We start from the raw sequence: 24,601 nt of genomic DNA, 5'->3' as shown, positions 1-24,601 counted from the left end.
TAGTAATTGTAGTGATATTAAAATCTATTTTTAATTTTCAACTGCTTTTCCTTCTTTATTTTATTTGATCTTTTGTTTTTTTCAGTTGTGCTGCATGGCTTGCAGGATCTTAGTTCCCCAACCCAGAACTGAACCCTGGCTACAGCAGTGAAAGCGTGGAGTTCTAACCACTGTACCTCCAGGGAATTCCACATAATTTTAAATCATATGCTTAAAATGCAGGTCTCTACGTTATAAAGTTTAGAAAGCATCTATTATTTCCACACTATGAAAGTTTAGATATACTTCCTTTAATGATATATCACTTACTTTATTTTAGTACTTTTATATTTTGATCTGGGTTTATATTCTAATTTCTAAATGTAATATGCCTACAAATCGTTGTCCTTACTTTTACATTTATATGAGTTCAGAATGCATAGATAGTTTTTGATACTATTCCTTCCCCATTTCCAAGGGTTGTTTTGTTTTAAATTTTAACTTTTCAGTTGTATGACAGATGTCAAAACTGACCTTAACACTTTTCAATTTCTCCTAAAAGAGATGGATCTATGTCTTTATTCCTTGCAAAATGCTTTGGCCAGTGGAATACTACAGAGCAATACCATGTGGATTCTGACCCAAGATTGCAGGAGGCATTGCAATTCCCACTCTTGTGGTACTTTTGCTTTTAGGATCTCTGCCACCTCCACCTGCTAATAAATCTAGGGCAGTCTTGTGTGTGATGAGAGACGCAACCCAACTACCCTCATTGGCTCAGCCAACAGATTGCCAACCATGGACATCTGAGAGAGGCTATCCTGGATTGTTCAACTGCCAGGAGATATGTAGCTAAAAGCAGATGCATGAGAGCCCAGAGACACTGACCAAGTTGCCCAGATCAGAAAGACTGCTCAGCCTATACACAGAACCATAAGCAAAGTGAGAGCTCTGGTTTAAAGTGACAACATTTGGGGTGATGGCTTTCTTAGAAAAGCAATCTGATACAGGTTGGTTAACAGAATTCATAACTAAGATGCTTTCCTTCACAGTATCTCATGGGTACTATACTCTCTGAATCCTTTTTTATTTAAGAAAGGACTGTTGCCTTTATGAATGGATTAAAATAGCTGGTTATTAAATTTTAGAATCATAAGTTTTAACTTCAGAATTCTGCATACATGCTCTGCCATCTCTTGACATGGCATCCTGCTGTGAAGAATCTGAGTTCAGCCTAGTCTTCCCTTTTGAAGGTAACTACTTTTTCTGATGGATGACTATAGTATTCGTTATTTAATCTTGAACATTAATATTTATGCCATATGACCCTTCAGGGTTGATAATTCTACTTTTTTTGGAACATAGTGTTCCAAGTTTAGATTTGTAAATTCAGTTCTTTCCATATATGGAAAGTTTTATTGCTATTTTGATATTCACTTCAGCCTCTAATTCATTGACAACTATGCAAAAGTTTCATCTCTATTCTCTCATCTTTATAGCTAATTGCTTTCATTGTTTTGTCTACAGAATTGCCTCAAATGTGTTCTTGCTCCCACATTATCTAGCAGTAATGATACAAAGCTGAAAAGACTTTGCACGTATGTGTAATTTAATTTTATACAGCCTGGACTCTGTCTCGTATACAGGGTTATTGTTACCATCTTTCTAAATTCCATATATATGCGTTAGTATACTGTGTTGGTGTTTTTCTTTCTGGCTTACTTCACTCTGTATAATAGGTTCCAGTTTCATCCACCTCATTAGAACTGATTCAAATGTATTCTTTTTAATGGCTGAGTAATACTCCATTGTGTATATGTATCACAGCTTTCTTATCCATTCATCTGCTGATGGACATCTAGGTTGCTTCCATGTCCTGGCTATTATAAACAGTGCTGCGATGAACATTGGGGTACACGTGTCTCTTTCAATTCTGGTTTCCTCAGTGTGTATGCCCAGCAGTGGGATTGCTGGATCATAAGGCAGTTCTATTTCCAGTTTTTTAAGGAATCTCCATACTGTTCTCCATAGTGGCTGTACTAGTTTGCATTCCCACCAGCAGTGTAAGAGGGTTCCCTTTTCTCCATACCCTCTCCAGCATTTATTACTTGTAGACTTTTGGATCACAGCCATTCTGACTAGCGTGAAATGGTACCTCATAATGGTTTTGATTTGCATTTCTCTGATAATGAGTGATGTTGAGCATCTTTTCATGTGTTTGTTAGCCATCTGTATGTCTTCTTTAGCATATGTGCTGCCGTAGCAAGCACCATCCTTCTGCATTTAGTCTCAACTCCTTTTTAGATGTGTTAAGAGCCTATTCATCTCTTGCAAGTGCTGTTTGGAAGAATAGGGCAGGAGGACCCTTGAATCCACCTTTAAGCAGTAAGAGACAGGACCCCGTAGACAAACATTCTGCCTCCTCCAACTGGAAAATTCTGAGATATGCTGTACACTTCTCCATGGTCTCAGTAGAATCCAATGTGCATCACTCACCATAGCATCTTTGATAACATCCTGATGTGCTGACTTTCCCTCCATCCTTATCTCTCCCTCCCCAATCCTAACTCCAGTATCAGGAATCACTCTCTAATCAATCTCTGCACCAAAATCCTGGCCTCAGGCTCTGCTCTGAAGAAACCCAAACTAAGACATATATCTACAAAATCTCTCTTTAAGACCTCCCCGCCATTTCTCTGCAATATGGAACTTTACCCAAGTAATATCCCCAGACTTTCTATAGCCTATTTCTATCCCAAGTTCTTGTGATTTACACTGAGGTATTGTTCCTTTGGCAACTCAGAATCAAATCAATTGCAAACAGTCAAGTAAATATGCATCCTGATTGAGATTTACAGATGAACTTGTCTCATACAAACAGAGGACTTTCTCCTTGTCAAAATTTTCATGGTTTCCATTCAACTGGGAGGATTTTTGTTGAGCAGATTTAAATAAATTCTATATCCCTAAAGATAAGAGATTATTTTATCTATTATCATAGAGCTTCCAAACATAATATATGATTCTTCTGCAAAATAAAGGGGTTGTACTCAGCATTAACTTCTCTTTGAAATATATAATTTGTGCTTGGTGCTAAGCCACAGTTCCATGGTATCATTTAGAAAATTCAAAAAGCTTCCTTTGTCTGAAAAGTTTAGAAAACTTTAGTAATTGAAGCAGAAAACGTAGATGGTCCAAATGTAAGATAACCAAATGCAAAGGGGATTTAACCTTTGTTTCTCATTACCTGAACTGTATAATCAGGGAGAAGGGTTGTATGAATAGCAACTACTACAAATAGGAAAAAAACCCATTTTAATAATTAGTTTTAAACTTCATTTCCATTCAATTTAAACTAGAATTATAAACAAATACAACCAGCTGCAAATTTATCTACTTTCCTTTCCTTTGAAAATGCTTTTATTATTAATATTTGCATACTTCATAAAAAGTGTGCTAGGAAGAAACATTACAATAACAATTTTGCAATATGCTAATTAGAGATAGTGACTTAGAGAGCAAAGTATTCTGACAAAACATCTGTTTTGAGTATTAGTATCACATAATGTTGAAAATGTTTCATTCCCTGACCACAAAAAAAAGATCTTAAAAAATTATAGTTGGTTTACCTACTAAGATTAGATTTAGTTGTATAATGTTTAAACAAGTAAGATCACTAAAATTCTAAATGACTTACTGATTTAATACCCTTCATAGAAACGAGTTACTAAAAACAAGATTTAAAACAGCATGTCTTAAAGTAACTCATTCCATAGTAGCATTTTTGGAATGTCTTCTGTCTTCCACACAGTGCTAAGGAACAGAAAGGAGATGAGACTCTTGACTGCACAGAGCTGACAGTCCAGAGATCATCAACATGTATACAGGCAATCCCAACACAGAATGAGCAATGTCATGATCAGCAAAAAACAGAGACCTGTGGGAGCACCCAGAACTGTCTAATCCAGATGTATAAGAGTGATTTCTCAAAAGCAATCCTTATCTAATTGCCTAATAACTGAAATAAAAAGCTTTTTCTATTACAAAGTTGGTTCCCAAAATGAGATTAAAAGAAACTATTTACCTGATAAATTCCATGCAAGTTAGGATTATTTCACATTTGCAGATCTTTAAATAGACAGAGAAAGAGAATGCTTTCAGTATAAATCTGTCTTTGAACAGATTTCTTCTGAAAGTGATTTATTGGCTATGATTAGTTCTCTGTAAACATCCTAAAAGAACAAAGTTTTAATACTTGAAATATTAAGAAGAAAATAATCCAAACACCTTTATTAAATGCACTTTGATAAAAACAAAATACTGTTGTTAATCCTATTTACAGTTCTCTGTTGCTGCTGCTGCTAAGTCGCTTCAGTCGTGTCCGACTCTGTGTGACCCCATAGACGGCAGCCCACCAGGCTCCCCCGTCCCTGGGATTCTCCAGGCAAGAACACTGGAGTGGGTTGCCATTTCCTTCTCCAATGCGTGAAAGTGAAAAGTGAAAGTGAAGTGTCCGACCCAGGCTCCTCCATCCATGGGACCCTCCAGGCAAGAGTATTGGAATGGGGTTCCATTGCCTTCTCTGTTACAGTTCTCTATAATATTACAAATGACAAAGAACAGATGATAATGACCTAAAAGAGGGACACTCATTACTTCAAAGCATCATTCCGTTTCTTTAGAAGACAAATGTTATATGAAGGTAAATCAATATTTAGAAGAAGAGTTTTATCCCATCTAACTGTACTAATATTTAATATTTACTGAGCATTAACAATATATAGGGGATTGTTTAAAATTTCAAGTTAGTCATGGTCTCTGGCAAGAATTGGTTATTTTATTTCTAACTGCATTTTGGTCCCAGCCATAACTCTTATAATACTATGCACTCTCTGATGGAGATCTAAATGTTAATTGTTATGGCATGTAGCATGTTAGTCGCTCGGTCATGTCTGATTCTCCGCAACCCCACACTGTAACCTTCCAGACTATGGTGTCCAAGGAATTCTCCAGGCAAGAGTGCTATAGTGGGCAGCCATTCCCTTTTTCAGGGGATCTTCCAGACCCAGAAATAGAACCCAGGTCTCTCACATTGTAGGCAGATTATTTACCATCTGAACTACCATGGAAACCCAATTGTTATAGAACTGTTAAATTCTTCATGGGTGACTTAAAACAAACCAACTACTACGTGTTCACAGCCCCTAAACATCAAACACAGTGACATATAAAACAACTAGTATAAAATTATTTAAATATATATAAAACTTAATATAATCTATTTTTTAAAAAACTAATAGCAAGTGTGCAGGATAAAAATCAACATGCAAAAATCAATTTTGTTTCTATATAACAGTAAAAAGCAATCGCAAATGAAAATTTTATAAAAAACACAATACTATATGCAAATAATTAGGTGTATAGCTGACAAAATACTATGTGATCTAAACACTACAAAACAATGCCAAGAGAAATGAAAGAATAAATAAATGGAGAGTTATTCCATACTCATTAGTCAGAGGATGGGATACTGTTAAGATGTTGATTCTTTCAAATTGATCTATAGATTTAAATACAATCTCAATTTAAATCCTATTAGACATTTTGGTAGAAATTGATTCTAAAATCTTTAAGGAAATGCAAAGGATGTAGAATAGCCAAAACAACCTAGCAAAGGACAAAGTTGGGGAACTAGTATCACATGGTTTCAAAGCTTTTTGTAAATCTAGAGCAATCAAGACAGTGGGCACTGTTGTAAAGATAGAAAAATAACCCAATGGAACAGAATAGACTCAAGAAATATACCCATACACATAGAAAAACTAATTTTCAACTAAGTTGCAAAGACAGTTCAGTAGGAAAAGGACAGTCTTTTCAACAAGTAGTGCTGGAAAAACTGGATGTCAATATACAAAAAAATCAGCTGCAATATATACCTCACATCTTATACAAAAATTAACTGATCATGGACAAAAAAGTTAAAAGTAAGTATAGGAGAAACATCTTTGTGACCTTGGGACAAGCAAAAGTTTCTTAGAGACAGCACCAAAAGGGTAATCCATAGAAGAAAAACTGATACACTGGAATTCATAAAAATTAAAATGAGTTATCGCTGAAGTATACACTGTTAAGAAAAGATAAAAAAACATAAATGGAAGAAAACATTTGCAAATCATGTATCTGATAAAGTAATTGTAGCTAAAAATACATGTATATTGTCTTGAAATTGTACCCTTTAAACATGTACAATCTATTATGTGTCAGTTATACCTCAGTAAAACTGTTTTGAACGTTTACTGAAATATTATTTTTCCTTAGCTAAAGTGCATTCTGTAATGTCACCTTCTGTTTTTTTGGCATGAACTCTTCCCATTATTTCTCAGAATAAAATAAAAAGCAGCTTGTAAAATTCATTCTGAGCAGTTTTCAGGCCATTTTCTGGAGTCTGAGAAATTTTTGCAAAGAGGAATGAAAAAGTGTGCTGCTGCCTTTTCATAAGTCTCTTTAAAGGAGTACTTATCCTCAAATGGGTATTAACCTGGGAAAGTACAATAATCAGACCTAGTTTTTAACAAACTTTCAGAACAGCTTTCCTCCACTCGTTTTCTCATCTCAGTGTGACCCACTATGCATTTAGGTGGAAATAGTTTCCACCTATTCAGCCTTTCTCGTATCAATACTACATTTTAAAGACTAGCTTTTCCTAGACTATTTGGCCAATGAACAGAGAATTTCATTACTAAGTGTGTGAACTTCCCTTGTGTCAGCAAGGACATCCTGCAATATAAATAAAGACTATACTTCTGATCCATCACTTTATCTGAACTCCAGCATCAGCAAAAATGAAACAACATAATTGTGTACTAAAAACTTTCCTTTAGCCAATCATGAGGAATAGTAATGTGTCCACTGAGTACCAGGGAATTACAGAGCAGATATATGTGCATGTAAATCATGGATACACTTATAAATTTAACTAAACCAAGCAACAAATCATACGATGAAACTGGGAGTCATACCAGGTGGGAAATGACTTTAAGTGTCTAAGGACAGAAAGAATTATTGAGAGAAAAAGTTCTAATGCGAGTGTAGAGTATACTGACCATCTGAGGACAAATATTTATTAAACCTATTCTTATATGAGAGAGATAGAGACAGACAGGCAGAGAGACAGAGAGACAGAGAGAGAGAAGAAGGAGAGAACATGAAAGTTAGCTTCCTTTCAAGATAAATATGATTGAACCATTCCACTTGCCAAGCATGGCACAAACTCTGAATGTGTTTACCCAGTATGACTTGCAATACACTTGTAATATTAGTATTGTCACTTAACTTCTGTATCCAGAAATAACAGTAGTCAAGGAAAAAGGATCAAGACAGGGAAATTTATTGAGTTTGGTTATCTAAATGTAGCTAAACTTTCATTCAAAATAAAAACCCATAAAATCTACACTGTATATCTTGAAAAGCAGATAAAAACACAAAAGACTTGTGTTTTTCCTTTTTCAAAGCATATAAGTTTTTACTTTCATGCAATTTAGGGATCCTGTAGGACCCATCTTCTTTCAATGAATCAAGACATCTTCTAATCTATTTAAACTAGCAAGGCATTTTCAGCACCAGGCCAGAGGGTTAACGTCATGGTAGGAAAAGCCATAATAACTCAAGTACAATTTTTATGTGATACATTCAAAGAAATTATCATAATGAATGAGATACTTCTGTAGTACCAGGGGGCAATTTCAAATGAAAAATGGTTGAACATGAAAACATAATTAAATTTCAGATAAAATGGGTCAAAAATAATTTAGCAGCATTATTAATATATAGTTAGTTGATTTCATTCCATTTATCACAGTCCACATGGTAAAATAAATAAATAAGTCTAAGGCAATGGCAGCCTTATGATAAGCACAGCTATTCTGATTACCCCAAGCTTAGAGCATTTTTTCCCATGGAGAAAATGACCCCAAGACATTCAAATTGTACTAGTTATTGATTAATACAAAAACAAGGTCTTTTGTATGAAAAAAGCATTAACTTGAAAAACCCAGTCATAGATACAACCACAGTTAAGTCAGAGCTTTCTGAATTTGTTTTTCTTTACATAAAATGGAGATCAGGTAAAAACATAAAATCTAAAATTCTGCATTTGCACGTTCCTCAGGAAATACCAACCAAGAAAACAAATGGCACGGGGGAGAAAGAAAGAACATGTTAACTCTTATATGAAAAACATAGAATTTAAAAATTACATGTAATAAATCCTATATTTTTCTACACACTATTTCACGATCCTCTGTTTTACTACCTGATCAAATGTACAACTGCAGTGACACCAGGTAAAACATTATCATCTAAAGGACCACAGGTGATATCTTTAAACCAAAATATGATTCTTCAAAGTTTTGTTCTAACCCTCCATAGTATCTCTGAAAGGGGCTTCCTACTGCCTACAAATAAAGTCCAATGTCCTTTGTTCAAAGCCCTCACACATTTGTAGTCAACTCCCCTCCTACTTGCACTTCTAGGTTTCCCCAGCAGCCCCTGACTGGACTTTGCAGGAGTTGAGTTTATCCTTAAATAAACCATATGTGTTCATGCTTTTTCTTCTTTTCCACTTGGCAAGTTTTTATCTTTCCACTCAGCTGTACTGTCACCTCTGCTGTGAAGAGTTTCCCGAACCTTTCCTGAAGAGGTAGTTGCCCCCTCTCTGCTTGTGGTGCAGTGCCAAGAACAGAGTATTCAGAGTCCAGCATGAATCCAAAATTGCCAGCAGCCACTATGATCATCTGATCCTGAGGAATTTACCAAATCCCTCTAATCTTGGTTTTCTCATCTTTTTTTTTGTTTTTTTTTTTGAGAAATATATTTTTATTATGAGGCAGTATATAAATGTAGGTTTATATTAGGGAGATGCACTTTTCCAGACCAAACATAAGTAATTTTGAAATTGACAGATTGTAATTGTAAAAAAATCACTCAGTAAATCTACAAAATAGTAATAGTTAAAAGTCAGTTCAGTTCAGTTGCTCAGTCATGTCTGACTCTCATCTTTAAAGTACTTTAGTCCAGCAATTGCTTTATTATGTAATATGAGGGCCAAATATTGTAATGCATATAAATCAGGTAAACCAGAACCTAGCATAGAATAGATTCCTAACAAAGAACAGCTATCTCTACTTGTATGCCACATTACCCTATATGAGTTCACTGTCATTATTTCGTTTGTGTCTGTCCCCCACTCTAGACCACCAGTGGACGGGGTCATATTTAATCTTTGGATTCTTAACAACTAGCATAATACTGGCAAGAGGTGGTCAATAACTGAAGAATGAACAGATGGATGAATAAGTCATAGAGCACAACACCTTGTTTTATAGTGGAAGAAACCAAAGTCCAGCCTATTTACGAGACTTGCCATAGACTACACTTCTAGTTAGTGAAAGAAAGAATGGGATAGAATGCAAGCAGAGATAATTTAGTTATCGGTATCTTTCTAATTATGAACTGCTCTTCCTCTACTCAATGCTTTTTGGATATTATATATTAGGTTGGCCTCCTTTTCTCCAATATCCAGGTCATGTGACCAAGGCTGACCAATCAAACCACCCTTCCTCCCCTCTGAGCTACTGTGATTAGTTCAGGAGCAGAATTATGGCTCAAACAAGGTCATGAGAGTTCTTTAAAAGTCACTACTATCCTTAGACTGATGCTGCTCTGAGACCAAAACTTAGCTAATGATACTGTGAAAGGGGAATAGGATAAATATTGGTATCATTGGAAACTGTCTCAGACTGCAGCTGAAGCTCCTTGAACTTCCACTGTGTGTTTAACCAGTACACGTTGAGTTTCTAGCATTTGCAATGGTAAGGATCCCAATACAATTTGTTCCTATCTTCTCCCTATATATCTTCAGTTCAGTTCAGTTCAGTCACTCAGTCGTGTCCGACTCTTTGCGACCCCATGAATCGCAGCACGCCAGGCCTCCCTGTCCATCACCAACTCCCAGAGTTCACTCAGACTCACGTCCATCGAGTCGGTGATGCCATCCAGCCATCTCATCCTCTGTTGTCCCCTTTTCCTCCTGCCCCCAATCCCTCTCATCATCAGAGTCTTTTCCAATGAGTCAACTCTTTGCATGAGGTGGCCAAAGTATCTTACTATCTGCTAAATAACTAACACATAATGTAAAATACCAACAAAGACAATAGCAGTACACTAAGCCAAGTGTTTCATTTCTAATGACAAATCTGATGGATTTAACCTCAGCTTACCCAGAACTGTACTGTGTGGGGAATCACTTCTGTATTGTCAAGGGCTTTGTAGTTAATAGATATTGTTTAATGATCATTAGGACCAAGTTTCCTCTATGCTGTTAGTTCCCAAACAATGATGAGGACCTTCCCTGATGTGTTCCTGGCACCCATGAGACTAGTTATCCATTCATAAATCTTGACTTAGGAGCACACTTCATTTTCCCAAACACCTAACCCCATACCCAAAGCTAACCATGATCTTGTTCCAGTGACCCTTTGGCAGTACACAGTACAGCTGTAAATGCTTCCAGATCATTGTCTGCCCAATCCCACCCTGTAATTTAGTGCTCAGACGCTCAGTAGTATCTGACTCTTTGCAACCCCATGGACTGTAGCTTGCCAGGCTCCTCTCTCCATGGGATTCCCCCAGAAAGAATACTGGAGTGGGTTGCCATTATCTCTTCCAGGGGATCTTCCCAACCCAGGGATCAAACCCACATCTATTATGTCTCCTGCCTTGGCAGGCAGGCTCTATTACCACTAGCACCACCTTAGAATCCCCATGCTGTAATAAACTGATCCACTGATTATATGGAGCTGCCTGCCTCTTTTGGATCTCAAGATACCTTCTCAGTTCAACCATCACTTTTTGTTCCTTCTGCCCTCCTCCAAGAACAGACCAGTCTCAGCTCTTAGAGCCTGCCTGCATTCCTTGCCCCATCTTTCATGCCATCAATCTTAGAATTCTGCTTTCACATAGGGGAAAAGAGAATTTACCTAGGAAATCTGGAATTGACTTAAAAACCTCTAATTGCATGTGTTTATGTTGAACTGACTAGGATAAAGTTTCTCATTTCTAGTGAAATATAGGTCAGGAAAGAAATTAATGAATCTTGGAAAATTTCTTTGAAAGGGTCTTCTAATTTCTTTAAAAATGGTTCTATACACCAGAGTCTGTAACCCATGTTATGTGTACCTACTTATATTACACCTTGTTTTACTATATTTCACTTTACTGCATTTTACTGATACTGTGTTTTTCCCAAATTGAAGATTTGTAGCAACTCTGCATTAAGCCAATTTATCAGCACCATTTTCCCAACAGTATTTGCTCATTTGTATCTTTGTGTCAGCTTTTGGTAATTCCCATAATATTTCAATTTTACTATTATTATATTTGTTATTATGATCTATGTTCAGTGATCTTTGATATTACTACACTGACATGCTGTAGGCTCAGATCACAATTTTATTAAATAAAGTATTTTAAATTATGTAGATTTCTTTAGCCATAATGCTACTTTAATAGACAACAGTAATAGTGTAAAAATAACTTATATACACTGGGAAACAAAAAGTCCGTGCAACTTGCTTTGTTAAAGTGGTCCTGCAACTGAAACCCACCTGTCTCCTAGGTGTTCCTATAAAATTTAAGCTGGTATGTAAACTTGGTAACATGATGGGAAATTGTGTCAGATCGTTTGAAAATTTTATGTGCATCCCCATATTACCAGAGTGAACATAGGTACTTGAAATTATAATCCTTGGCCACCAGTCTGGCAGCATTTTCTATCGTTAGCTGAGTCTACTCTAAGCCTTTCCGACGTTGTTTATATCCTACAAGTCCTTTCACCTAAATCTGTAGCTATCCAATTTTATCTTTTTTTTTTTTTTTTTTTAGGTCATGTCTAAGATCATTGAGGAACAGGCTGGAATATCAGAAAATGTCCCTGTACATAAATCAGAGTCAAAGAAGGGCTAGGATATTGGGGTTTTCTCCCTGACTAATTTCTTTACCCTCTGGGTGACAGAATCCAGGTGAGACCCAAGTCTCCACGTCAGAAGTGTACCTGGGGAAAATTCAAAGAAACAGCAGGATTCTTAGCATACTTCAAAAGCTAAGAATGGATAAGGAAAGACCAGAAGGTGCTTTGAAGAGTACTCTTGAATTCCACTTCCTGTGAGAGTACTCTGATCCTTATAGCCCAAAAGGGTTTCACTGGGAAATTGCTGCTTGAAAAAACCCTCCATTTTGACAGACAGCTGAGAGCCAGAGTTTCCTGAGAATTAGTCCTCCCTGTGAAAATAAAGCAGAAAAACACTGATGCCCTCTGCACTGAGATCCTTTCCTCAGCACCACAAACACACAGTTAATTTACACTAGAGTTGGATTCTTAAGTGTTAACGTTGTAAGGTACAATTTGTCTGGTATACGGGTGTTGTTTTTACCTCATGAAACAGAGTAAATCAGATTTTCAGTAATGCCTTGACTCAGCTATAGTTTCTGTCCAACTATTACTCGTAATTATTCTGGCCCTAACGTTGATGCTAAGAGCTCTCTCCATGAAGCAAAATAAATAACCAGTCTCCTTCGGAAATAAAGGGAAACAGAATAAATTGAAGAAAGACACTCTTCCATCAGCATCAGGAGCGCCAAGCAGCCTCTAAATTTATTCAATTCGCACTTTGTTTTTAAAGAAGACTGAGCTATTTATTTCTGTCCTGTGGGCAAACTCAGAATATAACGGACACAATGTCAGAGAGAATGAAGAAAAATGATGATATTCCCCAGCAGGATAAATACATCTTTTGCAAAAATAAAGTTACCACAGTCACTCTAGCCCCAAGTGATCAGCTGCTAGGAGACACAGAAGTGAACTGAGATTATTGCACAGAAAACTTGAGTAAATGAGGATTTATATTTATAATGAAACAGCATCCATAAAGACTGATAACATTTTAAGACTGGAGGCTCTGTTTCTCAAATTCATAGATGCAATCTGGATCTTCCTAAAAGGAATTTGTATCTTTGTGCCACGTTTCACTCTTGGGATCTCAGACAGCCCTTTAGTGATGGTGCATGTTTTGAGCTCTAAGACAGGGAGACAAATGGCCTTTTTCATATGCATCAGTTTCAGTTCAGTCGCTCAGACGTGTCCAACTCTTTATGACCCCATGGACTGCAGCATGCCAGGCCTCCCTGTCCATCACCAACTCCCAGAGTTTACTCAAACTCATGTCCATCTCATAGGTAATGCCATCCAACCATCTCATCCTCTGTTGTCCCCTTCTTCTCCTGCCCTCAATCTTTCCCAGCATCAGGGTCTTTTCAAATGAGTCGGTTCTTTGCATCAGGTGGCCAAAGTATTGGAGTTTCAGCTTCAGCATCAGTCCTCCCAATGAATACTCAGGACTGATCTCCTTTAGGATGGACTGGTTGGATCTCCTTGCAGTCCAAGGCACTCTCAAGAGTCTTCTCCAACACTACAGTTCAAAAGCATCAATTCTTCGGCACTCAGCTTTCTTTATACTCCAACTCTCATCTCCATACATGACTACTGGAAAAACTATAGCTTTGACTAGATGAATCTTTGTTGGTAAAGTAATGTCTCTGCTTTTTAATAAGCTGTCTAGGTTTGTCATAGCTTTTCTTCCAAGGAGCAAGCATCTTTTAATTTCATGGCTGCAGTCACCATCTGCAGTGATTTTGGAGCCCAGAAAAATAAAGTCAGCCACTGTTTCCATTGTTTTCCCATCTATTTGCCATGAAGTGATGGGGCCAGATGCCATGGTCTTAGTTTTCTGAATGTTGAGTTTTAAGCAAAGTTTTTCACTCTCCTCTTTCACTTTCATCAAGGGTTTCTGTAGTTCTTTTTCGCTTTCTTCCATAAGGGTAGTGTTATCTGCATATCTGAGCTTATTGATATTTTTCCTGGCAATCTTGATTCCAGCTTGTGCTTCATCCAGCCAAGCGTGTCTGATGTACTCTGCATATAAGTTAAATAAGCAGGATGACAATATACAGCCTTGACATACTCCTTTCCTAATTTTGAACCCGGCAATTTTCCACGTCCAGTTCTAACTGTTGCTTTCTGACCTGCATACAGATTTCTCAGAAGGCTGGTCAGGTGGTCTGGTATTTCCATCTCTTTAAGGATTTTCCACAGTTTGTTGTGATCCCCATGTGCATATGGAAGCCCATTTGGGATTTTTGAGGTGCTACTTTAACATCTGTCAGAGCATGGAATTTTATTGGAGAATGTTGCCTCCCACTTAGCAAGGCATGCATGGCCAGTTTTTTTTTTTTTTAATAATTCTGTGATATTAATCACTTAACAACATTGCCTCTGCTGAGTAATATTTACCAGATTCTCCTCATCACCTCAAAAATTCACCTTATAAATTCCCAGCTGCAGGTCTCTGCTTATTCCTTCACTGCAAAACTCTTAATAGTCTTCCTAATACAAGCTCAGATCGTACTTTCCTAAAGGCTCTCCCAAAATCTGAGTCCAAATGACTCCCCTCTTTTCAATTCTTTTAACAATTTTTATTGGCACTAATTGGATTAATGTGTTCTTGCTTCTCCCCTCAAAGCCTGTACCTCTGTAGCTCCCTCTTGAGAAATCCCTGTAATAATCTGAATAATGGCCACTCAAAGATATCAAGTCCAAATCCCTGGAACTTCTATTTTTACCTTCTTTGGGTAAAGGGTCTTTGAAGATGCAATGCAGCTAAGGATTTTGAGATGAGACTGCCCTGGATTATCCAGAAGGTCTAAATGCCATCACAAGTGCTCTTATAAAAGAGAAGCAAAGGAGAGAGCACATACACACAGACAAGAAGGCCATGTGAAGACACAGGCAGAGTTTGGAGAGAGATAGCTACAAACCAAGGAATGCCAATAGCTATCAGACACTGGATGAAGCGAGGAATCAATTCTCCCCTAGAGTCTTGGGAGGGAACACAGCCCTGCTCATTATGATTTTAGACTTCTGACCTTCAGAACTATGGGAGAATGTGCTTCTGTTGCTTAGGTCACTAGTACGTGGTGACTGATTACAACAGTCACAGGAAACTAACACGGTCCACCAAATTAGTTTGTTGACTGACCCACTGCTTCTCACAGAGGGAGTATAAGGCAGCAAGTAGCTAATCTTATGCTGTCTTGATCAGACACATGGACTTCTATAGCTCCACATTTACATCTGCTTGGACAGGTTAAAAATTTATTATCCCCCAATCATAAGAAAAATTTAATCCTTTCTTTGCAAGGTTATTCAGGTTCTATTATTTCCAGGTAAGATAGGTGTTTGGTTCATGAATTTTTAAAATAAGACCTATTGGTTACAATCTTAGCCCTGAAACTTGCTAAATTTGTAGGTTAGGCAATTAATTGAACCCCAAGTTTCCATTTTCTCATTTATAAAATGATGATACCTTTATAGGATTTCTGAGTGGATAAAATAATTCATGTAAAGCACCGTGGCTAGCACACTGTAAATGCTTAATAAATGGCAGCTATTTTTATCACTGGGTTTCCTATAGTTTATTTGTTCAACAAATATTCACCAAAGGTCGCTTTATGAGCTAGGTCTCTACTAAGGGCTGAGATTACAAATCTAAAGAAACACATCACCTCAAAAAATTAAGAATAGAACTACTACTACATGATGCAGCAATTTCACTCTTGGGAAGATGTGCAAAGAGAAAAAAATAACTCAAAAATATTTCTGCACCCCATATTCTTAGCTGCATTATTTACAATAGCAAAAACATGGGGACGATCTAAGTGTCTATCAACAAAAGGATGAATAAGGAAATTGTGGTGTATATATATATATATATATACACATGGGCTTCCCTGATAGCTCAGTTGGTAAAGAATCCACCTGCAATGTAGGTGACCCCAGGTTAGGCTACCCACTCCAGTATTCTTGGGCTTCCCTGGTGACTCAGCTGGTAAAGAATCTGCCTGCAATGTAGGAAACCTAGGTTCAATCTCTGGGTTGGGAAGATCCCCTGGAGAAGGAAAAGGCTCCCCACTCCAGTATTCTGGCCTAGAGAATTCCATGTACTATATAGTCTATGGGGTCACAAAGTCAGACTGAGTGGCTTTCACTTTCACTTTTCATTTTCATACGTATTCATATACATGTACATATGTGTATGTGTATATATATATATAAAGAAATATTATTCAGCTATTAAAAAACAAGGGAAATCCTGCCATTTGTGACAATATGGATAGCCCATGAGGGCATTATGCTAAGTGAAAGTAGTCAGACAGAGAAAGGCAAATTCTGTATAATCTCATTTATATGTGGTATCTTAAAAAATCAAACTCACAGAAAAAGATATCAGATTTGTGGTTACCAGAGGTGGGAGAGTGGGGGCGGGGAGGAGGAATTTCAGGAAGGTGGTCAAAAGTTATAAACTTCTAGTTATGAAATTAACAAGTACTAAGAATGTATGACTATAGTGAAAACTGTTGTATGACATATAAGAAAGTTAAGACAGTAAATTGCAAGAGTTCCTGCCACCAGGAAATTTTTTGCTTTTTTTTTTTCTTTTTCTTTTTTATCTATATGATACTGTGTACCTCAATAACTAAACTTATTGCATGTAATCTTTTCACAATATGTGTAAGTTAAACCATTATGTTTTACACCTAAAACTTACACAGTGATGTATGTCAATGATATTTTAATAAAACTTTGTCGGAGGGAAAAACAGACTAAATCCCATAGCCATGGAACTTATAAGATTTATATTCCTAGCCAGTGAACTTTTAAAAATTCTTAAGATGAGCACTTGATTTCTCTCATTTATTGTCTCTCCTCTTTAATAAGAGAATATTTAAGGCTATAAAATATCCCTTAACTTTAGCTTTTTATACATTCTATACATATGAAGTATTCTCCTTTCCACTGTGTTTTGCATGGTTGATTTCTTAAATTTCTTCACTGATACAAGAGTTTTATAGGTATGTGTTTTCTAAATTTAAGTAGCTAAAATATTTTTTCAATTTCTTTTTTATGTTTTGTTTTTTAATTTTTACAAAGTTGTACTGGTTTCTGCCTTACAATAATGCAAATCAACCACAATTATACATATATCCGCTCCCTCTTTTTTTTTAAATTTAATTTTATTTAACTTTACAATATTGTATTGGTTTTGCCATATATCAAAATGAATCTGTCACAGGTATACATGTGTTCCCCATCCTGAACCCTCCTCCCTCCTCCCTCCCCATACCATCCCTCTGGATGGTAACAATAACCCTGTATACGAGACAGCAAAAGAGACACTGATGTATAGAACAGTCTTTTGGACTCTGTGGGAGAGGGAGAGGGTGGAATGATTTGGGAGAATGGCATTGAAATATGTATAATATCATATATGAAACAAGTCGCCAGTCCAGGTTCGATGCACGATTCTGGATGCTTGGGGCTGGTGCACTGGGATATCCCTCCCTCTTTAGCCTCCCTTCCCTTTCCCATCCCACCCCTCTAGGTCATCACAGACTGTGCTCCCTGTGTTACACAGCAGCTTCTTACCAGTTATCCATTTTACACGATAGTATATATATATATATATAAGCTACTTTCTCCATTCATCTCACTCTCCCTCAATTGTATTGACTTATGAGCAGATAGTAATACAGTTGACATTTTTTTAATTGCAAAAGTTTTCTTTGTTATCATATGCATTTCATGTAGTTTTATTACTAATGTAACATCTTTAAAAATATGCATTTTATATTATACACTGTCCTTTTTTATCTTGTTCGGTGCTCTAAATTTTTTAAATGACCTTATTATTAACATTGCCACCTCTTTCTCTAGGCTTATATTTACCTAGAACTATTTATCTTTGCCAGGATCTCTTAGACTGTCAGTCTGTCTGCATCATTTTTGTAGCTTATTTCTTATAAATTACATACAGCTGGGTTTGGTTTTCTAACTCTATCCAATAGTTTGCCTTTTAGTGGAAATCAGTCTGTTCATACTTAGAATATATTTATTATATCTACTTTATGCTGATTTCTTATTTAACATCATTTTTGCTCTAAATATTATTCCTTAATATTTTCATTATTTTTAGTTACTCTTTTATTCTTCCTCTGTTCACTTTTAAATTTAGCTTCACTTTCTCGTACTGTTAATTATCACCTCCTATATTCATTAGGGTACTACTTGCTGCTGTAATAGATAAACTCTAACATTTTAGTAGCTTAATATACAAGAATTTATTCCTAACATTCCAAAGTAGTTCCAGGCAAGTAGGGTTCTGGTCTACTCAATTATTCTGGAACTCATGATGACAGAAACTCTGCAGTGAAGTCTATACCATCGACTAGATGTTTTAACAGCATCAAGCTAAAAGGGAAAAAAACATGGAGAGTCATTCCTATCCCTGGGACCCATTTGTGCTCACAATCCAGTCACACGCAGGGGAAACTGGAAAATGCATTCTATCATGTCCTAGCATCATTAGACACATAGGACTCTATTACTTAACAAGCTAACTACATACACTGCCAAATTTCCCATGTTTCTATCATAAAGCCACCCATCAGTCATATATATTTTTTAACATTCTAAAGTATCAATACATGCAGAAGAAAAAATAAAATGAAAATCTGTAAATATACTTATACAGTTATAACATGTATAATTTTATTCTCTTAAAGTAATCTAAAGTATAATGTTATATGTTCACCAATTTGGTTCTCCAGAATGCACATGTCCCTCAGAGACTAGCCACTTCCTCTAATTAGTTTTGGCTCCTTCCTCAAGCACTATTCACTCCATGAAGTACGATATGGTTAAGAAGGCTTAACTGGTTACAATGATACTGTTGAACATGCATTCATACAGTATTAATCTGTGTGATCTTAAAATGCCTTCCAAATACTCTATTTAATCCTTTCTGAAAATTTTTTCATCAAAATAATGATAAAGTTACTGAGTTTTCTGGTAGATATTCACCCAAAAATGTGCACTATTTTATCTGGGGAAAGGGAAGTATTTCAGGAAGAGAAGTTGAAATGTACAGCACATCAGGATCAACAAATTTCTTCATGATTCATTTCACTCCACAGTGGCAGAATGAAGAAAAGGCCTGGAATTTGTAAACTTGCTTCATTCAATTCAGTGACCCAATGCTGAATAGGATCATAATTCTGTAACAGTTTAGCTATTGTTGAGGATTAAGCTGAGGACTGGGTTACTAAGGTTAATTAAAGTACCCAAAGAAGGATCCAGAAGACAATTAGAAAGCATCACAAAGCATCAGCATTCCCTTGGGTTTTATGAGATATTTATTGTAGCTAGTTTTTGCTAAATAGGCAGCTATTTTTATGTCACTCTAAATTTCATTTAAGTTTTTGTTGCATCATTTACTATATCCTTGTCTCCTTAAGATTTCTGATTTACCCCTACATTTGAAAACATGTTTCCTTTCACTAGCCATTCCTTTTCCCACTGCAGTCCTACTTTATCTAGGTAGTGGGAATTTTCTTGTTTGTCCATACTTCTGTGATCCTCTCTGAGTCAACTTCATCTTGCACCTATCTTACTTCTAAACCTAAGTTTGTCCATGTGATAGTCAACATATCCTACTTTAAGGCAACTCACAGACAGCTAAAATAAGTCCTTATCTGGGAAAACCTACTATTAGTTTAAAATACTTCATGGCCTTACTTTAGTAAAGCTCCATTTTGCGTGAAATAGAGTTCAAGACAAGTTTATCCTGAACACCATCTATAAATTTAATTATTAAAAGTGCTGGAAGAAACTCATGAAAGCAGCTTTATCTTAACAGTTTCATGACATGAATCAAGAGCCCCAGTGTCGCCGTTAGCACCAGAGGAAATTAAACTTTATCAGAATGCCACACAGATACAAATTGTATCTAATGTTAAACAGGCAATCTCATAAGTAGGTTTTAAGATTTTTAAATAACCTGAATGAGATTAAAATAATATAACCTATATAGGGAAATCAAAAACAAGACCAAGCGCTGACTGTGGCTCAGATCATGAAATCCTTCCTGCAAAATTCAGACTTAAATTGAATAAAGTAGGGAAAACCACTGGACCATTCAGGTATGACCCAAATCAAATCCCTTATGATACAGTGGAAGTCAAAAATAATTCAAGGGATTAGATCTGACAGACAGAGTGCCTGAAGAACTATGGACAGAGGTTCATAACATCAGACAGGAGGCTGTAATCAAAACCATCCCCAAGAAAAAGAAATACAAAAGGCAAAATGGTTGTCTGACAAGGCCTTATGAATTGTTGAGAACAAAACAGAAGCAAAAGGCAAAGGAGAAAAGGAAAGATACACCCATCTGAATGCAGAGTTCCAACAAAAAGCAAAGAGAGGTAAGAAGCCTTCCTAAGTGATCAACGCAAAGAAATAGAGGAAAACAACAGGATGGGAAAGACTAGAGCTTGCTTCAAGAAAATTAGAGATGCCAAGGAAATATTTCATGCAAAGATGGACATGATAAAGGACAGAAATGGTACTAACCTAACAGAACCAGAAGACATTAAGAAGAGGGGGCAAGAATACACAGAAGAACTATACAGAGAAAGATCTTAGAGACTCAGATAACCACAATGGTGTGATCACCCACCTAGAGCCAGACATCCTGCACTGCGAAGGAAAGTGGGCCTTAGGAAGCATCACTATAAACAAAACTAGTGGAAGTGATGGAATTCTAGCTAAGCCAATTCAAATCCTAAAAGATGATGCTGTGAAAGTGCTGCACTCAATATGCCAGGAAATTTGGAAAATTCAGTAGTGTCCATAGGACTGGAAAAGGTCAGCTTTCATTCCCATTCCAAAGAAAGGAATGTCAAAGAATGTTCAAACTACCACAAAATTGCACTCATCTCACACGCTAGTAAAAGTAGTGCTCAAAATTCTCCAAGTTAGGCTTCAACAGTACATAAACCATGAACTTCCAGATGTTCAAGCTGGATTTAGAAAAAGAGGAACAAGGGATCAAATTGCCAACATCCGCTGGATCATAGAAAAAGCAAGAGAATTCCAGAAAAACATCTACTTCTGCTTCATTTACTATGTTAAAGCCTTTGTGTAGATCACAACAAACTGTGGAAAATTCCTCAAGACATGGGAATACCAGATCACCTTACCTGCCTCTGAGAGAAATTTGTATGCAGGTCAAGAAGCAAGAGTTAGAACTGGACATGGAACAACGGACTGGTTCCAAATTGGGAAAGGAGTATATCAAGGCTGTATATTGTCACCCTGCTTATTTAACTTATATGTAGAGTACATCATACGAAATGCTGGGCTGGATGAAGCACAAGCTGGAATCAAGATTGCCAGGAGAAAAATCAATAATCTCAAATATGCAGATGACAGAAAGCATCTGCCTTATGGCAGAAAGCAAAGAACTAAAGAGTCTCTTGATGAAGGTGAAAGAGGAGAGTGAAAAAGCCGGCTTAAAACTCAACATTCTAAAAACTAAAATCGTGGCATCCAGTCTTATCACTTCATGGCAAATAGATGGGAAAAAATGGAGACAGTGACAGAATATATTTTTTGAGGCTCCAAAATCACTGCAGATGGTAACTACAGCCATGAAATTAAAAGATGCTTGCTCCTTGGAAGAAAAGCTATGACAAACCTAGGCAGCATATTAAAAAGCAGAGACATTACTTTGCTGAAAAATGTCCTTCTAGTCAAAGCTATGGTTTTTCCAGTAGTCATGTATGGATATGAGAGTTCGACCCTAAAAAAAGCTGAGCACCATAGAATTGATTCTTTTGTACTGTGGTGTTGGAGAAGACTCTTGAGAGTCTCTTGGACTGCAAGATCAAACCAGTCAATCCTAAAGGAAATCAGTCCTGAATGTTCATTGGAAGGACTGATGTTGAAGCTGAAGCTCCAATACTTTGGCCACCTGATGCAAAGAGCTGACTCAGAAAAGACCCTGATGCTGGAAAAGACTGAAGGCAGGAGGAGAAGGGAACAACAGAGGATGAGATGGTTGAATGGCATCACCGACTCGATGGACATAAGTTTGATAAGCTCCAGGAGTTGGTTTTGAACAGGGAAGCCTCACATGCTGCAGTCCATGTGTCGCAAAGAGTGGGACATGACTGAGTAACTGAACTGAACTCAACTATAGGGAAATCAAATACATAAATAAAACACATTTAAGTAACTTCTTCTTATGAGAATTGTCTAAATTAAGCCATAGGTTTCTTGGTCATGCTTTTATTTATAATGAAGGAACAGCAGGGGATCAAAATGCCAGTCTGATCTCCCTTGAATGCCCTGGCCTTTAGGCAAAATGCAGCCCATATTAGAAATTTTAGCAAAAGTATAATTGAAAATATTTTTGTTCTATTAGAGAACTATAGAGTGCTCTTCACACAACTGAACATATACATCACTAAGTAAAGGACTGATAGAAAAATACAGTTAAAGGAAATCAACATTTTAAAAACATTTTTGTTGAAATAATTTAAGACTTATAGAAATTTATAACAATAGAAGAATTCTCATACACTTGCCAAAGTCACCAAATGTTAATAATTTAACATACTGACTTCCCCTTCCTCTCTCTCCCTTCCCTGTTTTCCTACCTGCTCTGACTCTTGCACATATATATTTATAAACATGTTTATATACATATTATTTGGTAAATAATTTGCCTGCATTGCAAGAGATCTGGCTTTGATATTTGGGTCAGGAGTATTCCCTGGAGAATGGAATAGCCACCCACTCCAGGATTCTTGCCTAGAGAATTCCATGGACTGAGCAGACTGGCAGGCTACAGTCCACTGGGTTGCAAAGAGTGAAACACAACTGAGTGACTAACACTACTACTATACATATTATTTACCTTTTTCTGAACCATTGGAGAGCAAGCAATATCCCTTATCATTAAAGGATTTAAGATATACTTCCTAAAAAATATAAGGGCAGTCTCTTACATTGTATGTTGTAACTGAATGTGCAATGTAAGAGAATTATACATTTGGTTTCAACTGTCAATCAGAAAATGACCTGCAATCTAAGGTAGAAGCTCTATTCAAATTTTTCCAGTATCCCACCTGGGTCCTTTATAGCAAAAGAAAGATAATTCTTTCTTTCTGATCTAGGATCTAATTCAAGATCAAATATTGCATTTAGTTTCATGTCTCTTCAAGTGAAGTCTAAATGACACAACAACAGATGGTTTCTTCAGACTTTGTATGTCTCAGGACTTGACATTTTTCAAGAGTGCATGCCAATTAATATCTATAGTGTCTCACAGTTTGGATTTGTGTGATGTTTCCTTGTGGTTGGACGCAATTTGCATCTTTAGAGAAGGATTATCACCAAGTGTGTGTATGCTTTTCAGTGCATTATATCAAGAGATACAGGAATGTATTTGTCTTACTACTTGTAATTTTAATTTTAATGATTAACCTAATAGTTTAGATAGAGGCATCAGGTTTATCCACTTTAAAATATCTCATTTTCCCTTTTTAATTGTAAGTATTTTGTGGGAGATACTGTGAGTCTATGTCAGCATTCTGTGTCCCATCACTTTCCAGTGTGATGTTACCAGTTTAACATTCATTCATGATTCTGCCTAAAGCAATCATTACTAACAATTGCCAAATGGCAGTTTTTCAATTTCCTTCACTCTTCTACATCTTACTCTGTCAGAAAGCAAAACTGTGCTGAAAAAATGAGACCAAATATCAGTATAATACAAATAAAGTGAAGTCGCTCAGTTGTGTCCGACTCTTTGCAACCCCATGGACTGTAGCCTACCAGGCTCCTCCCTCCATGGGATTCTCCAGGCAAGAGTACTGGAGTGGGTTGCCATTTCCTTCTCCAGGGGATCTTCCCGACCCAGGGATCACCAGCATTAAAAGAACCTCACTGGTCAATCGAGGACAATTTAATCACAGCAAATGATTATAGCACATAGGAAAATGTAAGATTCCATGAGTTCAGACTGATATAGATAAACAGATAATAGACAGATGTATAGATAAACGGGTCGATGAAAGAAAAACTCTTTCTTACAATAGAAGGCAGGTTTCCCCCACGGTTCAGCAGTAAAGAATCTGCCAGCAAGGCAGGAGATCCGGGTTCAATCCCTGGGTCAGGAAGATCCCCTGGAGGAGGAAATGGCAATCCTCTCCAGTATTCTTGCTGGGAAAATCACATAAACAGAAGAGCCTGGTAGGCTACAGGACACACAGTTGCAGAGTTGGACATGACTGAAGCGACTGAGCACAGCACAGAGAACTAAGGCAATGCACTTTTGCAGATATTTAATAAATGAATATTAAAAATCTAAAATATGATGAAAAAAGCTTCATTTATGACAAAAGAAATACAAAGTGAAAAAATAACATGCCTCCCTACCAATAGTTTATCAAACAGCTTTCATGAATCTTTTGTTTTTTTTTTTTTTTAGTGCAATTTGTAATACCAAGTGTTGATAAAAGAGTGGGGGAAATGAGGGCTCCTATACATAATTGATTTGGGTGTACCTTGCTAAAATCTTGCAGAAGTGGTCAAACAGGAGATGACAAG

The 24,601-nt window shown here is 36.8% G+C and overlaps 1 protein-coding gene across 8 annotated transcripts in view; it reads right to left on the bottom strand.

Annotated features, from left to right (window-relative positions):
• The window catches only part of LOC147364665 (uncharacterized), a 523,181-nt gene that overhangs the window by 83,566 nt on the left and 415,014 nt on the right, over positions 1–24,601 (bottom strand). For 2 of the 8 annotated variants that reach the window (XM_086321643.1, XM_086321646.1), the window contains one exon: positions 11,547–12,315. The exons of 3 other annotated variants lie outside the window; for them this stretch is intronic. Coding sequence is in view for 1 of the 5 variants with exons in the window: in XM_086321646.1 (XP_086177772.1) it covers positions 12,137–12,315 (179 nt within the window). In the remaining 4 variants the exon portion in view is untranslated. Of the gene's footprint in view, positions 1–11,546; positions 12,316–24,601 lie in introns of those variants that run through there. 3 more of the 8 variants (XR_015134814.1, XM_086321638.1, XR_015134838.1) reach the window with 2 other exon arrangements.

This window comes from Bos grunniens, chromosome 10, assembly GCF_055505025.1.
Source record: "Bos grunniens cultivar Pamir isolate PY7600 chromosome 10, Bosgru_T2T1.0, whole genome shotgun sequence".
Lineage (NCBI taxonomy): Eukaryota > Metazoa > Chordata > Mammalia > Artiodactyla > Bovidae > Bos > Bos grunniens.
Note: the sequence above shows the minus strand (reverse complement) of the source record. Positions and strands in the feature narration are given on the sequence as shown.